This window comes from Cajanus cajan, chromosome 6, assembly GCF_000230855.2.
Source record: "Cajanus cajan strain Asha chromosome 6, NIPB_CcT2T_4, whole genome shotgun sequence".
NCBI classification, from domain to species: domain Eukaryota; kingdom Viridiplantae; phylum Streptophyta; class Magnoliopsida; order Fabales; family Fabaceae; genus Cajanus; species Cajanus cajan.
The window spans coordinates 56,913,748-56,932,982 of NC_138522.1; the positions used below are offsets into that span (position 1 = coordinate 56,913,748).

Genomic DNA, 19,235 nt, shown 5'->3' on the forward strand with positions numbered 1-19,235 from the left:
AGGTGAACTAACATTACTTAATTTTAAAAACTATAAATATCAAATTTTTAATAAAAAAAAATTGAAAGACCAAAAATACACATTCCTAAAACTATAAAGATCAAAAGAGAATTTAAGACTTATTATTATATGTTTAATATCACAGTTTTTTTTTTTAATTTTATATAATCGTCTATGAAATATATATAAATCAAATTCGATATTAAAGAAAAATTTAAAAACCATTGATAAATGATTTATAACATTTCACGCACTTATTTAACCAAGACTCCCTTAATAAATATATAGTGCTTATTATTACTTTAAAAAAATATATATCATAAAATAAATAATTATATGAATATATTTTGAAATCAATTTATATTTATATGTTAAAATAGAAACTAATTCTAAACACTTAAAATTTCAATAAGTTAACTTAATGACTTATAAATTTCAGTTAAAAATATTTTTTTCAATTTTTAAATTTTAAAATTTATTAGTTAGCAATCAAGTATAAATATAAAAGACAGATGCTGCTTAATGTCAATTATCGTTTTCATTTTCACCTTTACGGAAAACTCGCTAAAGTTTGAAAAATAATTACATACAATACTTTTTGAAAAAGATGTAATGAATTAAATGATATAATAAAATAAAAGTATAAAAATAAATTTAAAATCAACCCTATATATTAAACTATTAATAAATAAAAATATTTTTTTACAGTATAAATTATTTATTATATATCCAAAATATAATTTATATATTAAAAATTTTATTTATACAAGTTCTTAAATATAATGTATATATGTAATAAATATATTTGTGCATTATACAAGTTAAAATATTAGTAATTACTTTAAAAATAAATAGTCTGCCATGGAGTTGAATCGGATATCTCTTAAAAGATTTAAATATAACATTTGTTCATGTAATTGATATTTTTTTATTTTAGTCTTTATAATTTTTTTATTTCTAATATTTCATAATATTTTTAAAATAGTCTTTACTGTTAATTTTTATTAAAAAAAATTATACATAAAAAATAAAATATATATTATATTTTATATTACATTTCATTATTGTTACATAGATAAGTTATTTTAATTTTTTTAAAACAACACATTTTTTAGTATGATAAAGTAGAATTATATTTTAAAATTTTATCTTAAAAAGATTTAAAATCAATTTATTTATGTAATGTAATAAATATAATAAGTATTTTATTTTAAAAATAAAATAAAATCAATTTATTTACGTAATAAATATTTTATTTACGTAATATAATAAATAAATATTTATTTATTATATATGACTATTTTTAAAAAATTATAAAATATTAAGAATGAAATAATAAAAAAAATATTCATAGGAAATAAAAAAATACAGAAACAAAAAATACATTTAATTTTTCTAAAACAATACTTTAAAAATAAATTATTTGGGTAGAAATTGAACTATAAATACTTTATCCATATAATAACTGATTTGGAAGTGAAATCGAGAAAGGAGTAGAGAAAAAACAATATACCTATCAAAGTTTCCCCAAACGTCGATTATATAACAACTTGTAAAAGACTTTCTCAAGCAATCCATCTTTGGAAACTGACCAACGATTCCAAAATGAACACATGATGATATTATTATTCCTACCCTACTACTATTCTAGGAACAATAGAAATGTCCTCTTTTTCTCGCAATAATAATGGTATATGTAAGTTGGAATGGAAAGAAGAAAAAGAAAAACACATTTGAAAAAGAGAAGGTAAAAGGAAATATATATTCTTTTGCTTCTCATCCAATTGGAAATTCAAGATCGTCTGTTTTTTTTATATTAATACATCGACCGTACCGAACGACCCTGTTAATTACCCTAACATATTTTAGGTAAGAAAACTACTAGTACGAGGAACACGTGATCACAAAATATTTTTGGTATGAAAACTACTGCCAGGAAGACATGAATAATATCTGTGATCAGTGCCTAATTACAAAGTTATTCAAGAATATCATGATGTTACCGGAGATTTCCACACTTTCTGTTACTCACTATAAACTTTTATATCTGCCTTCTCCTTCAATTAACCCTTGCTTCATAATGGAGGACAGATGATAAGTGATGTCATTTCCCCAACTCATCTCACTTTTGCAAAGACAATACCTATTCAAATTCAAACCTAAAATTCCTCAACATGGAGGATCTTATCGAGCAAAATACCATTCCCAAATTGACTATTCATATAGAAAACATCCTATAGTAGTTTCACAGGAAACAGACAAGGAATCCTTTTACCATCAAAGTAGACATATAGTTTCGTTCAACAATTCCCTTAATCATTAAGCATTGCCTTAGAATTATTACAATGGCAAAGTCCCAACAAAAAGAAAAGAAAAAACAAGGAACACAGAAATACATATATTAACACATACGTGAAGCCAAAGACCAGATCCAGACTCTTATGAAGAGACCCTCCAACCTTAATTAATTACCAGACGCTAAGAAATTCTCAAAAAGAGAAACAAATATAAAAGGTGGAGAGCTCCTTTCCAAAGCAATCCACGACCGTTCCCTCTATCTACAACAAAAACAAAGAAAGAAACCTCCCTTGTTTTCACCGCAAAGTCTTCCTTGCACTTCCCACCTACTTCTCCTCCTTCTCTAACTTTTTATTTTTCATCACAACAATGAATGTCCACAAACTCATCTTAAGCAGCTGAGGGTGCTGTCACATATTGAACATGACCAACCTCTGATAGAGCCTGCACGAATGGCTCCATGTCTTCACTTCCACTCAACCCCTTGTAATCAAGGGAAGAGTCGTTATAGATATCCCACCATTTCTTCACCAGCATCTTTATGTCCTCCCTCTGCATATTCTCTTCCTTCCCCGTATATCTCCACGGCTTCGACCCCTAAAACACATTCATTAACCATTAATTCAATTCACATCTTCTCACTAAATGATCAATAATATTAACTAAAGTATCAATTAATTAACGAATTAGTCCCATACCGCTGCGCAGTAGTGAACGACCTTGACTTGGTCAAGTTTAACATTCTCGGGGTGGCGCCACAGCATAGCGAGGACAAGGTTATAAGCCAAGGGAATGGGCTTGTAAATGTCCTTGAAGTACATGTTCAAGAAGTCCTGCTCCGCGAACGATGTGGGAGTGGTGACTTGCACCGTCTTCAAGAGGTCGTGGTAGGTGTCCAAGCTGGGCTCGAACACGAACATGCCCGCGTTGAAGTAAAGAGAAGGTGGTGGGCCCAATTTAGTGGGCCACTGGACCTTCTCCGGACACTGCTGGCAGTACCCCACCTTGTACTGCGGGGTGTGACTCCATGTCTTCTCGCAGAAGCAGTCCATCACAGCGTAAAAGTTCCCATCAGGAAGATCAAATAAGTGGTCTATGTTCTCGTATACCTGAATATCTCCGTCCAAGTATATCATCTTGCTATATTCCACAAACTGCAAAATGGGTATTTCTGTCAAACAATAAATTTTAAAAAACATATGCATCATGAGGCTCCACGTGTAAGAAACCGACCAAGTGGAGTCCACGTGTAACAATAATAAAAACATAGGAGAGAGTTAAAAAAAGAAGAGAAAAGAAGACGTACCTCCCATATACGGAGTTTGGAATAGTTGATGACGTAATAGGCCATAGCGAACTGGGTCTGATTTTCGGGTGGGTAAACGGGTTCGATCTCACGGACGATGCAGCCCTGAGACTCCAGGATGTTACGGTGCTCCTGCGGCACATCGGGGAGCACGGCCACCACCAAGGGGTACGCCGTTTTCACCTTTCGCAGCCCTTTGGCGAGGCCAACGACCCCTTTCACGTAGTCACCGTTTCCGGCGAGGAATGTGACGTAGGCGCGCCTCGCCAGAGTCGCGGGTTTGGTGAAGGCGGCACCGGATTTCGCCAGGGTGGGGACAAGCTCAGGGGCCATGTTGGTGTTCTGGATTTAAGAGTAGTGAAAAGTGTACAGTGAGGATTGAAGAGAGGTTGAAAAGAGTGAGAAAATGATGCAGAGGTTGTTGTGTGTTTGGATGGTGAAGAGGTGGAGAGGGTGGGTGTGTATATATAAAGAAAAGGAGGAGGTGTAGTGATTTCACGGATTTGTGGCTGCATTTGATCATGCAAGTTGGTGCATCTTGGAGTGTGTGTATGCCACGTGTCACGATGGAGTGATCCAACGGTGAGGAGTGATTATGCGAAGGTTCTCGAGAGGGGAATTGTAGGATGTGGTGGAAGAGACTAGAATGGACTGGGACTGGCGCTCCCAAAGATTCTGGTAGAGTTAAGTTTCTGATCTCACCACCACAGAGATTAATTATTAATTATCCTCATAACAATCAATCAATAATAATTGCAAACCCACTCTTGCATTATTTCAGAATTTTTAACTAGCTACATCCTTAAACAAGATAAATAATTTTCTAGTTAAATATTTTATTTTGTTTTTCTTATTGCATAGCCTCGTCAGATTTTTAAAACATCACAAACCTTTTTTTATTTTGCCAATTTTCTGTCATAAACTAAATCCATATACTTATTACAAGACTATGAATCTAACTACATTTTTTTTTTAATTTAGGAATCCAAATTTAAAAGTCTAAAAAAAATTTGAGATTTATTGAAAATTTAACTTTTTCTCTTATAATATATAATAGATGTAAATTATTAACTTTGCTAATGGTTGATATCCGTAACAAAATTTTGCTGCTATTTATTTTAGTAGCCTCTCTTCTTTTTTCTTCTTTTTTATACCAAACGTAGAGTCTCTCTTTTAAATTATTATTTTTCTATTTTAAAAACTCAACTCTAGTATCTTACTGAATCAAGCTTAATTATGCTCCAACCAATGTATAATGTTGGTATTTTATTTTTTTAAAATAACTTGTAAGAATTTATCAAAATGTGGTGTTTAATTAATATTATCAATAAAAATAAACACTGAAGGTTTATTGATAAACACTTTTTTTTTGTGTATTGTCAGTTTTTTTTTATATTATTGATAAATAATCTGCATCCACCGTAAAAGAAATTGCACTGCTTTGTAATTATAAATTCATCACATAAATCAATTTAACATCTAATAATTTATTAGTTTTATAACAAGAAAGACCGAAAATATTAAGTATAATTTGATAAATAAACCAAGATGGGTTTTTATCGACCTAACCGAGTTGACGAACTCAACCAAAAATAAAGGACATCGACATATTAAGAAAAATTCAAGTCCTACATTAATTAGAAATTAGGTAATTGAATAAGACATAAGTGAAAAATAATTCTTACTTTACAAACTAGTTTTGTAGAGTTGAGTTAGGCTTAAATTCACTATTTTAAGATGATATCTGAGAAAAAAACTCAAGTCTTATAAATCCTAGATAGTGTGAATGGACTTTTTTCATTCACACTATCTTTAATTATATATACATTTATTTACATTCTTCTATCATGTATCAAATTTATGGTTTTGATTGGTGGTGCAAACCTAATAATATTAATTTGTCCCACATCGATTAGAGATTTAAGTAGAAAGCAACCCTCACCTTCCAAGCCAGTTTTGATTATATATACATTTCTTTACATTCTTCTATCATGTATCAAATTTATGGTTTTGATTGGTGGTGCAAACCCAATAATATTAATTTGTCCCACATTGACTAGAGATTTAAGTGGAAAGCAACCATCACAGAAAAGATAATCTTATCTCTAAAAATTATGTACATTACAAATATATAAGAGATACTCTTATTATCAAAAATTAACTTAAGCATTAAAAATTCTTTTGCAGATATCCTCCCTATTGGAACAACCAATCTATCGAGCAGAAGAGATTAATAAGTGATCTCTTCGGAGAAGGTTGGCACGAAACCATTCTAAGTGACAACAAGTTTTATTGTTTTTAAAATATAGTCACTACAACACAAATAGCTTTTAGCAACATTTGAAAAATGTTACTTAATTGTGTATAAATGTTACTAATTCATTTGCTTTAGCAACATATTATCAAATATTGTATATAGCTCATGTTGCTAAAAACTTTCAATAACATTTTTATATAATTAGACAATTTTTTCAAATGTTATCAAAGTAGTATTTTTGTAACATTTTAATGATGCTTTAAGATTTTGTTAACTTTATAAAATGATAATTAATTTTAATTTAGATATTAAAACTAATTATTATATCTTTATGTCTCTTAAACTCCTGAGAGTTCTTTAAGAGAGATTAAAGACATTCTTTTTAGGGAAGACATTCTTAATTAGTCACCATTATAATTATATATAAAATATCAAAATTTATTTATCTTAAGTATATATAATTATATGATTATATATACTCTTTATGAGTTATTCATCTATTCGATGTGAGACTTTAATCATGGGTAACAATTAAAGATAAGAAATATACTTTTTTTACTCGATTTAGGACTTTGATTTTAAAAGTAATTATAGTAACATTTTTCAAATAAAATGTTGCAAAATAATCTATGTGACATTTTTTACTCGATATGAAATTTTGATTTTGAAAATAATTGAAAAAAATAATATTAAAAAAGAAACGTTAAAAAATATTGTAAAATAATCTATTTATTTTGTATATAGTAACATTTTAATAAATATAAGAAAAAAATATTACTAAAAAAATTAGTTGCCACAAATAGAATTTGAAACAGGTTTTATTCTCTATTTCCTGTTAATTGTTGAAATATAGCACGAGTTTGTTCTCTTACGTAGAAACAAAAATTAATTTTAAGTCAACAATATTCTCCCAAAACGTCGACTATTTTGGAAGGAAACGAAGTCATGAAAAAAAAAACTAAGTCATCACAAGCACAACAATATCCAACCCTATATATAGTAAAAATATATTTTCTTAATTAATATAATTAGAATTATATTTTTATATATTTTTAACTTTTTCCTTCGTAACTACCAATATGCGTGATTTATTATCTACTCTTACATCATTAATTAAAATAGAGAATAAGATTCTGTCCCACCAATAAAAAAAAAAATTCTCTGCTCACAGACACTTAACTCTCTCTAATTCATGGTTCACATGGCATGGAGGTGTGTTGAGTGATACTGACGCTCACCAAGTATCAACATCAGGTTTTGCGGATCAGATCTCTCCAATAGCTCTCATTTTAGGTACTGTGGGACCAAACCATGCAATCTACGCTTCAAAATATGTAGCCATTAGTATGCATGCATGTCTACGATCATATCTTTTGAGACCCTCCATGGCTCCATCTCTATTCTCAGTCACACTCTTGCTTTTCGATTCAAAACGAATTGATAACCACATCGATGCTAGCCATACACGGAGCCTGCAGAATTAATATGCAACACAAGAAAAAAAAGTGATAGAAACTGTGGAAATGGAATTCTTTGTTCCAACTTCCAACACCCTTGTCACACAACGTTAACAATTATGGTACCATTTTGGTTACATTTAAAAGAGATACCCCCATCCCCATGACACATCATCTTCGACTATCTTTAGGATTTGTTGGAGCCAAAATCATGAACAGTCCCAGCAACCTTAACGAAAGGGGGATATTTTAAAAATTAAGAAAATAGAAAATAGAAAAGCTGGAGAGGTCCTATATATCTATTCACTATATATGAAGAGGGCAACAAATGAAAAAAAGGAAAGCTGACTTAATTTGACCGCAAAGTTTAATTTGCTCGCACTTCTCTTTTCACAGCTGTTCCTTTATTTTTATGACGTTAATGTCCGCAACTAGCTCTCACATATGTATTCATCCAACCTCTACCAATGTCAACACCACCTTTATGCCCTCTCTCTGCACATTTCAACTTAAATCTTTTTCTAATATATACATATTAGAAACATATTTAATTCTATCTAATATAACATTCTTATTCACACTTATACATCAATAATATTTATAAAATTAAATTATATTTTTAGTCTTTTATTTTATTTTTAAATTTATTTTAACCTTTTATTTGTTAAAATATTTATTATGATCTTTTATTTTTATATTTAAATTAATTTAGTCTTTTTAAAATAATGATCATTCTCAATTTTAAAGAATAATTTTAAATTAATTTTTTATTAATTTAATATATGAAAGTTATAACAATAAATTTACTTGTATGAAAATTATAAAATTGAACTAACATTTTCATCTAAAAGGGTTATGATTATTATGAAAATTTTGTAAAAAATTTATCCCATTAACAACTAAAAAATAATGTGAAATTGTATTTTCTAATTACTTTTTAGATTTATTTTTATATGACTTTTATCATGTTTACAATAGCTTTTTATTTGAATTGTATTTATTTTTGATAATTTTTATATAATTAAATCTAACAGTATGAGTTTTAAATTTTAAATCAATCAAAAAATGATTTAAAATTATATCTCAAAGAATAAAAATAATTATTATTTAAAATATATCAAATCGAATCAAATTTAAAAAATAAAAGACTAAAATAAATATTTTCAAAAATAAAAGATTAAAATAAATTTTTAAAAAAACTAAAAATATAATTTAGGATATTGATACCTAAAAACATTAACTATTTTCAGATAGCATGTACTCGCGGTCGCGGACAAAATGATAATTAAACTTTTGAGTTCGATAAGTAGGACTAGTGAGACTTCCTTAACGTTTACATTCTTGGGTGACTTCGTCAAGGGTTAATATTGCAATTAATGCGTATGAATGGGTCTACTTTACAAAATAAGACATAATTATCATATTATAATACCGTATTTTAAAAAAATCAATACAATTACATATATATATATAATTAAATCTCAGCCGTCCAACACTTTAATCTAAAACGGGACCACTAATTTTAGGAAAATCACATCCCATGCAAATTGGAAATATAATGAACTAGACGCTTCGGAATGATATCTCGAAATTGAACTGGAAAGAACCCTATCTGAGCTTCCTTCAATGCTTAAAAAAAAAAAAATTTAATGACAATTTTGTGATAAGAATGTAATTGTCACTAAATCAATTATAAACTACATAATTTTATGATAAATAATTATTAACTGTTAAATTTTATTATTTATTAATCATTATTTTATATATAATCAATTTAATTAGTTTGTTATAATCTAATGAATTTTTTTCAATATTCTGTATAAATATCGGTAATAAAATACATCGACCATTATTTAATTATTAATAAAAAAAATAATGACCTTAAAAGACAAAATAATAAGTAAACAAAATTAACTTTTGTATAGTGCTTGTACGCTCCAAATATATTTAAAAAATTATTAAAATAAAACTATTTAAATATATAATAATATTATTACAAAAAATTTAGAACATATAAAATAAAAATAAATAATTAAATAATTTTAAAAAATAAAAGAATAAAATATCATAAATATTATATAAATAAATCCTAAAGCCTAAACATTAAAAAAGAAAATAAATAATAAATAATAAAATAATAAATTATTAAAATTACAATATATAAATTCAATAATTTAAAATAAAAAGACAAAAATATACTTAAAAAATTATTAAAATTAAATTTTTTAAATATATAATAATATTATTACAAATCAAATTAAAACATATAAAATAAAAATAAAATGATTAAATAATTTACAAAATAAAAGAATAAAATATCATAAATATTATTTAAATAAAATATTAAAAACATAAATATAAAATAAAATTATAATTATGACTACTTTCTAAAATAATATGGGTACTGAAGAATTTTTTTAAAATTTATGGCAGGGAGCAAAAGTAGAAGCCACGTACGTTGTATGTATAGTGAACGCCCACGCGTAAGGAACCGAGCGATCCAAGAATATACGTGTTACATACAATAAGACATTATAACTTAATAAATAAAATAAACATCCTTTTATTACATATATAGAATTTATTAGCACTTATTATTATTTCCTTGTTTTTTATCGCATCATATATTATTTATAATTGTCTCTTTAATTTTGTAAGTATATATTTAAATATATAATGTTTTTACAAGAATTCTACAAGTGTTCTAATGATAGAAATAAGGCTAAAAACCTAATTTAGTCATTTATTATAATTGTTTGTTTCAATTTAGTCTGACTTTAATTTTTTGTCTTAATTTGGTTCTTAATAAATTAAATTGTTGTAATGTCGGACTTCCGTCCAAATTATTTAAGAGCAACTTCAATGGGAGTTGTTTGTCCCATGAAGCAACTCAAATCTCGATTTCTTATCATTGGAGGATATGTATTTACTATTACTTTATTCTATTTTTAATATCTACTTATTGTGTATTTTTTCTCATAATTTATTTTCTTTCAATGTAGTGCAATTATCCTTTTTAATAAAAATTTGAAATTGGTTCATAAATGATTAGAAAAAAAAATTCTAAAAGTTGAATTTCTTAAAAAAATTTACCATTGAAGTAAATTTGTGTTTGAGTTGTTTAATACTGACATGGTACACTTGGAATCACTTTTTCATTTTTCAATGCATGAAGCAACTCAAATGAGTTGCAATTATATTTTACTCTTCATTTTTTTAATGCTTAATTTTATATGTTAAATTTTTATTTATATAATGTTTTTTTTGTAGGAAAAGGAGCTTGGTCGACCTGTACACCATGATGAACTCTTTCAGCAAACTCATCTACGAAAAGATATTGGTCAATTTGTTGATGATAGATCTAGGCGAACACATGTGAGTCTATTATGTTACTTATTTTATTTGTCTTTAATATAATTAATGTTTACATTATTTTAACGTACTATTTATGATGATAATACGAAGAGTTTGAAGCTAGATTTTCTCAAGCTATATCTGAGGTTGGGTCCACTGTTGGCACCTCAGAATGCACCTCTTTAGACCCTATTGAGGAGGATAGACTTAGGAGTCAATGTTGGAATGCAGTTATCGGTGGAAAATACAAGGGACGTCGTTATGGTACAAGAGATCTTTATGAGAATGAGGATAGCAACTTTGTGGGGACATCTTTAAGTCAGTCTCAAAATACACAGGAGATTTCATAGTTGACACAACGAGTTTTAGCTAATGAGGAGGAGATGCGTCAGATGCGCTCCCAGTATCAGACTAAGATTTAATCCTTGACCTCCCAATATCAGACTCAGTTCAACACATTTCTCAATGTTGTACTCTCATTCCTACCACCTACTATGCAAACTACTTTTCAACAGCAGCAACAACAACATCAACCTCAACAACCAAACAGACACCAACAAGACCAACAACAAGACAATCGGCAACCAACAGATGATCAACAAACTAATGACCAACATCAACAAAATTCACTTGGATATTCTGATTATTAGACATTATGTTATGATTCTACTGATCGTACTATATGTTATTTTTAAATTTGAACTCCTAAACTTTATTTGTTATGTATGACATTTTATTTTGTATGAATGAACTTGTTTTGATTTACATAATTATGATTGATTTAATATCATTAAATAAGATAATTATTTAATACAATTTTGAATTTTTTAAAAAAATTATAATTTTCCACAGAATTTACCACGGATTTCTCACGGATAAGTCCGTGAGAAATTACCCACGGATAAAGCCGTAGGTAATTTCCCACAGATTTATCCGTGGGTAATTTCTCACGGACTAATCTGTGGGTAATTACGCACGGATAAATCCGTGGGAAAATCCATCGGAAAGTTACCCATGGATAAAAATCCGTCGGTAAATATTTCAGACGAGCAATTTACCAACGGATTGGTGTCGTCGGAAATGCATTATTACCCACGGATTTTTGGCATTTCCCACGGATTCTGGTCGTTTGTAATAGCGAATTTTCTTGTAGTGTCAATTTTGATATTCATGTTTTAGATTTAGTGATAGGACATTGATCGAGTTTCCCTAGAGAGTTTTTTGTATCTCTTATTTGGTATATAGACTTAGATAAACCATAGGATTATCGTGGTTTGGATCTTATAAACACCAATTTTGTTCCATTAATCTTTCCACTATTTTCTCTCTCAAAGTTTTCAAGTCAATGATTCAATAATAAAATATTTTACAAACCAGATTTAAATTTCAACAACATATACAAGAAAGAATAAAAAAGACAAAAATATGGAAGCCAAATGTAACATCTCAATTTTCATACTTTTGTGGAGGGTAATTTAGTAATTTTCATATGATTTTAGTAGCCCAGAACGGGCCGTTCCAAGCTATAAAAAGGACCTATAATTTCTAGCTCAGAACGGGCCGCTCCAACCTTCCAAAAAGACCTATAATTTCTAGACTAGCACGAGCTGTTCCCAAACTCGAACGGGTCATTCCAACTTACCAAAAAGACCTATAAATTCTAGCCTGAAACGGGTCGTTCCAAATATGGTTGTTGTGAGTAAAGATGCAACGTCAGAACGGGCCGTTCCGGTCACTCTTGAAAGTATATAAATAGTAGTGCCTTGGCCTTCTCAAAGGACTTCACACATCTCCACTTTGGACTTCTTCTTCTTCTTCTGCACTCTCTGAAGACTAGAGAGAACCTAGAGGAAGAGACTAGCAAGTTACCACTTCTTGAGCGAAGAATAGTGAGTATATTGAACTCACATTTTTTTTATATTAGTAATATCTGTCATTTTAAAAAAGATTATTTGTCATCTTAAAGTCTTATTTAAATTCAAAATATGATTAAGTATCAAAATATAGTGTTAGAATATTCAATATAAATACTTGAAGTATTGTATAAAAAATTTATCGGAGGAATAGTTAATTAGATGTGACATCTTTTTAACCTTTGAATTTAAAATACAAGTTGTGGCAACTTGATATCTTTTAATTTTTTCTCCAAAAACAAAATGTCCAACCAAAAAATCTTTTAAGATAATAATATTTATAGCAATAATTATAATTAAAGATTTATTGAATTGACTTTGGTGTACACCTTAATCAATTTTATATTTTTAGGGTGAATAAGTTGAGACAGTTCAAGAATCCTATATTTAACAAAAATAAAATTTAATTAAAAAATATCAACACACAAATATTTTTTACCAAAGAACTACGTGAATTTAATTCTTCATTACACATGGAGATATGTAGGAGCAAGAAATAAATATTGTCGAGCCAAAAAATAAAAATAATAATCTTCCTTTTTATATAACAATAATAATTTTAATGCATTAGTTAAATAAATACATTTGATCATTATAGTTAATTAATTTAGGGTGAGATAAATATTTTATAAACTATAAATAATTTATTTAATTAATTAAAGGTAATCGTCTTAGTACGAATGTTGTGAGGTGTTAATACCTTCCTTACACATAATTGACTCTTGAACACAAAAATTTGATTTTTGTAAACCATTTTCTATTTTATAATTTTTTTAATATTTTTTATAAAAATAAACATTAATAATTACTTCATTATTTTAAACTTTATTTTTAGCGTCATGTTACAATTTCGATTGCGACATATCTATTTTTGAAAAATCATCATCATCAATGAAAGTAATGGAGGTAGTGATGTAGATGTTTTACCACGTGCCACAACTACGTTATCGAGGATCTTGAGGTGCTTGTTGCATGATGAGTTGGAGGGACCAGCATTGATGAATCCATCAATGATGGCGTGTATAGAGGCTGTGTTGATGTCTTATGATAATGGGGGAAAGGCCCAAACCGAACGACTTGGAGTTGGAGGAAGTCAATTTGACTTTATCGTAGACGAAGTGAGTGAAGATGAATGTGCAAGAAGGAAGGGGGAACATGGCATCTAATTCACGGTTCACATACGACGCAGGTGTGGGGAGTCAGGTTCAGGTGTCGCCATTTGGTGACGGTAGGCGTAGGTAATGTGGGACCCAACACGTGGACTTTCAACTTTCAAGTCTAGTCCTGAACTTTCGCACCATGAACCATCTCTTTCTCCTTCACTAGTATGGTACTTGTACAAAATTTGCAATGAACTTTTCTCCTCTTTAAAAAATCTCTGTATATCACCTAAAACAACTTTTTATTATTAGTTTTTCTCTACTTCTACATTCGGCTGATATTAATAGCTCTCTACAAATTCAGACCATTTATGCATGTCTCTATTCTCACTTTTGATTCCAAAAAATATTGATAATGACACTAGCCATTTTCTGGGGAAAAATGTTTTTAGACACCTGAATAAGACAAAAACATCCCAACAAGGCAACAACATCCTTAAAAACTATTTTCTCGTTCCTCAAGTGTACTACATGAATAAATTTAGGTAGGAGAATAATTAAAAATGAAACTGTCTCTTGAAATTTGAGTGTCTAAAAAATAGAACTCAGCCATTTTCTTTGCTTGGGCCTCTCTAGACTCAAGTTTGTTCCAAAAAATAATAATAATAATAAACACAAATGTTGATAGGGACGCAAATCACAGTTATGGAGGCAGATATGGGTTATTCCTTGATTGGGCCTCTGATTCTATGAGCTCGAGTGTGTGTTCTTGGTAGCTCCGTATCCGTCTCTTTTTTATATTTATCTTGGTATATGTTAAGTGTTGAATTTAACTTTTAATGTATGCGTAGATTCTAACATTTTATAAATTAAATTAATTTCCTAAATAAAACAATTTATGTATGGATTTTAACATTTTATAGATTTAACCATTTTATAAATCTCATTTTTAATATCGTATCCTAAGCGAGTATAGATTATAAATGATAAATTTAATAATAAAAAATAATTAAATACACAATAAAAACATTAAAATAAAAATATATAAATTGTATCCAAAATAATTCTTGAATATTAAAAATAAAAGTACTTGTTATATATCATATCCAAAATAATATAAGAGACAAATCAATGTCTAATAATTTATTAATACATAATACCACTTTGTAACATTCTGGTTGGGGGCATAATTTAAGAGGAATATGAGGGGAATGATAAAGAGCAATTTAATAAAAATATTCACATTTGGTAAAAATGATTTATGAAGAACTGTGTGAATACGTGGGTTCCATAAGTTACAAAAATATGCTCTCTAAATGAAATATTATCGTGAAATTAAAGTTGGTTGAATAAAATGATAAATATAATCTCATGTATGTAACAACAATCACCATATTTTAATATGCAATCAAGATAATAGAATATACAAGTAGAACACAAACAGATTAAGATATCATGAATGATTATATTGTAATATGTTATTAATATAATACATTATACACAAAACAAAATGTGTAGTTAAATTGGTTTTGTCAAGTTGTCAACTAGTAGGATTGATTATGCTACTATATTATATAATAAAAAATATAATCTTACTTCAGTATAATGAGAGGAGTAAAATAGTAATTACATATATTGTTTATTTTTATATAAAAATTAATCTAAAAAAATATGATTTTGAAATACTAATTTTTCTCTATTTCTAATCTAATTATATTTTATGAAACAATTATAAATTATGCACTACTCCATCTTATTTTTTTTATCAAATCAATTATCACATTCTCATATATTTCATTCAATTCCTCCCCAAACACACCATAAGCGATCTAGGTAGGGTAGACAAAGTAGTGTAGCTGGATTTGGCCCAGGTTGATTATCTTGGGTTGTTTGACCCCAGATATAAATGATTGTAGGTTGGTGGATAGCCATACAAACTTACGTACATTTAGCCCAAAGCCAGGATTTATCTGAAGCTGGGCCCACTTCTGTCGTAACAATTGGCCCAATGCCGGGATGAATCATTTTTATATTTTCCTAATCATTATCTTTTTAAAAAAATGTATTTTCATATGAACAAACATAAGTGTGTGATGCTTTTTTTATTCCAACTTCCAAGTGATGTGGAACATAATTCGTCCAGACGTGAATTGAATAAAGTTATTCAATGTGGAAATTGTGGTATGCTCCTTAAGTTGAAATGACTCTGAAAAAAATACAAAGTTTAGTGGGAATATATTTATTCTAGGCTGGTTGATTAGTGGATTAAAGAATAAAATAAAAATGGCATATAGTGAGATCAAGAGGACTGCGTCAGAGGGATTACGCATGGACACATTTCGTTTTCTTAGCGGTGCCAGAGGTGAGGATAAGAGAGGGTATAAGAGTACTTTTTGTCGGTAAAATTAAAATTTGAAATTATTGGTATATTGGCATTGAATATAATTATTGCCTAAATTATTTTATTATTATAATATTACTAATTAAAATTAGGTAATTTAACTGTTTTTATTGATTTTGATTAATTAATTATTTGTTTTTTTATATAAAGGACTAAAAGTAATGACATAAAAAAGGTTTATAATTGTAACTAAAAACATAATAAAACTTAAAATTAAAATATTCTAATAAGTTATATTGGTACTAGAACTATCAATTTGGATATGATTCGATGAACTGATTCAACTATCTAACAAATAAGGTTAAATCTTAAAAAAGAATGACTTAATTAGAATCAAACAATTTTAGTTTATCTCGCTAAGCCCAATAGATCAAATGAGCCTAGATCGGGTTGGTCCATAAGTTTACAAGTTAGTTCATTAAACTAATAAGTGGAATAATCTGAATTGCTTTTAATTTTATAAATTTATAATGTATTATAAAATAATAGGTAAAATATAATAATAATAATAATAATTCACTCTTTTATGTTCACTTATAGAATTGTGATTACAAACTTAGAATTAGGATTAGTTACTATGAGAGTTTCACCACTCTTGTTGCGTCCTTAATGACTTGACCCTCTGACCTGTCATCTGTTTCATTTGTCGAAGAAGAAGAAGATGCAGTGACACTTGTGTTTGTGTTCATCAAGTCACAATAAAAGTAGAAAGGGTATTAATAACGATGACCAAGATATTAAAAAGGCTAAGAAAACTAAACCCAATACCTCAAATGTAGGAAATTATTATGAAAATATTAGTCTAGTTGATGAGATTGACAAATACAAATGTAATGGTTGAGAAAAATTGTATACTTGTCATCTCTGCACACATACTCAACCACCACATGATTCAACTTCAACATCGAAACAATCAAACAACTATGAGCAAAACACTCACATGCATCATCAAGAAATTTGACACAAACTTCCTTTACCACTTGAAAAATCGAATCAAGAAGAGGAATAGAAGAACCACTTCATACAACTCTGACCTCGAAATCTTCAACTCCTCAAGACTGGATTTCAAGTTCAATAACTATGGATCATTTATAAGAAGGGAGAAGATGAGATTTTTTCAGAAGAAATGAGAGAAAAAAAAAAGGTTTGGTTTAGAGAATTTCCCTCTAACCTCTCAAGAGTTCTTGGAAATTTAAGTAATGAGTCTACTTCTAAAGAAATTCCTTATATATTTTTCCTCAAGTTGACTAAATTTACCTTTGGTTCAACAATCTAGAAATTAACTTGCTCTCAAAATCTTTTAACTCTAAAGTTTTCAACAACAACTAACAACTAAATGACATAATCTTATAATCAACGTATAACAACATAAAATCAACAGTGTTACAAAATGTATTTTTTTAATTAGGTCAATTAAGTCCGATGGCTCAATGACTCAACATGGGTTGGGTTAGGGTAAAAAATGGCAACCTAAAAAAATATAGGTCAAATCAACCTTACCTAAAATAATATTTAACTCGTATATGTTAGATTAGACAAGACTAATTCAATCTATTTGACATCTCTAGTTTATACTCTCCAAGTATTGTCTTCTAAAATAAACATAATAATCTCTAACTTTTCTTTTTTATTTTGGTAATGCGAACTATTTTTTTTATACAAATTACTAAGGAAATATGTCTACATGTACTTTAAATGAACAGGGCAAAAAAATAGAAATTTTAACTAAATACCAATGTATCAATTTGATAAAATTAATTTTAAATAAAAAAAATTTACAAATAATTTTGCTTTATCAATTTATTTTATCAAAATTAATCTTATTAAAATTCAATGCAAATAATTTGAGTTATTGTCATTTTCAAGCTTATTGTGAGCCACAAAGGAATGTAGACTTCAAAAATTAATTAATTGAACTGAGTCAACTGACATTATCATTAACGTTCCAATATTAACATCATTCCTCGTCTCGATCATGGGGCGAGACACTGTACAAAAAGATTAGTAAGGTCAGCACAAATCCCACCCTTTTCTTATAAGTAGGAAGTAGGAATTATACCTATTTAAGTTTTTTTAACCAGAAAATAATTAATTTCTATCTGTTTACTTAGAAATTATTCTTAATAAACACAAAAATAATATCAATAAAAAAGATTATTCAGATCGATCTTTATTATTTTCTTAATTTAAAAAAAATCAGTCCACCTATTTTATAACTTCAAAAAATAATAATTGTCTCTTAATAAAAAGATTGTGCTTTTAATAATAAAATTTATTATATAAATTACTTTAATTTAAATGTCAAATAATATTATTTTTATATTATTTAATATAAACATATTTAATGTTATTTTAGTCCATGCCCGGTTTCCCTTTTTTTTTACCATGTTATCGCTTCGTTTATGTTTTATCTCTTCTTTTGAAATAATAGTATCCTAGTATTTAAAAATAAAAAAAAAACAACAAAGTTATAATACTTTGCTATCATTTTTTTTTTCTTTTCGTCACTTTAGAACTGTATAAATCTGAATGAATATTGTTATTGCCTTTCGTTTGATTTGCTTGTTATAAATTACTTGACAAATAATTTGTTGCGAGTGCCGACAAGTTTACGAATATCAATATAGCTAGAAACAGAAAGCACTATACATTCGTACGCGTGCTTTCTTTATTTTTTTTTTCTTCTAATATTTTATAAGAAATTGAATGTGTCAAAAAAAATGACAAATACATTTTGTTTGCGGTGATTGTTCATTTATTGCAATTTTGTAACGACTTTATGCCTTCTTCTTCTTTTTTTCTTCTAACAACTACTTTATGCTTTGTAATTTATAAAATTGTTTATCAAATTTTTAATTAACAACTTTAACACACACCAATTGCACGTAAGATAAAACAAAATATATTATACTATATATAGTTAAGAGATTTAGATCATATTTATATATAAAATTGGAAGCTCTTTAGATCATATTTGTATATAAATTTGGAAGCTCTTTTGATTGTGTTAATTTAAAATTAACATTAATATATAACTATTTTGGTTTGTGATCACATGCGATGGTAATCGGAGAGTTTTAGCTTCTATTCATAATTCAAAGTATTCAACGAATATGTAATTTATTTTAATATGAGTGTTTATTTTATAT

At 28.0% G+C, this 19,235-nt stretch overlaps 1 protein-coding gene across 1 annotated transcript; it reads right to left on the reverse strand.

The window, feature by feature from the left end:
- Positions 1 to 2,294: 2,294 nt before the first annotated feature.
- Positions 2,295 to 4,065, reverse strand: LOC109798131 (galactinol synthase 2). The gene is made up of 3 exons (XM_020358360.3): positions 3,605 to 4,065; positions 2,997 to 3,452; positions 2,295 to 2,895 (listed from the first exon to the last, which is right to left on the reverse strand). Exons 1-3 carry the CDS (start codon positions 3,935 to 3,937, stop codon positions 2,689 to 2,691), a joined length of 996 nt encoding a protein of 331 aa, XP_020213949.1. The 5' UTR covers positions 3,938 to 4,065; the 3' UTR covers positions 2,295 to 2,688.
- Positions 4,066 to 19,235: the final 15,170 nt, after the last annotated feature.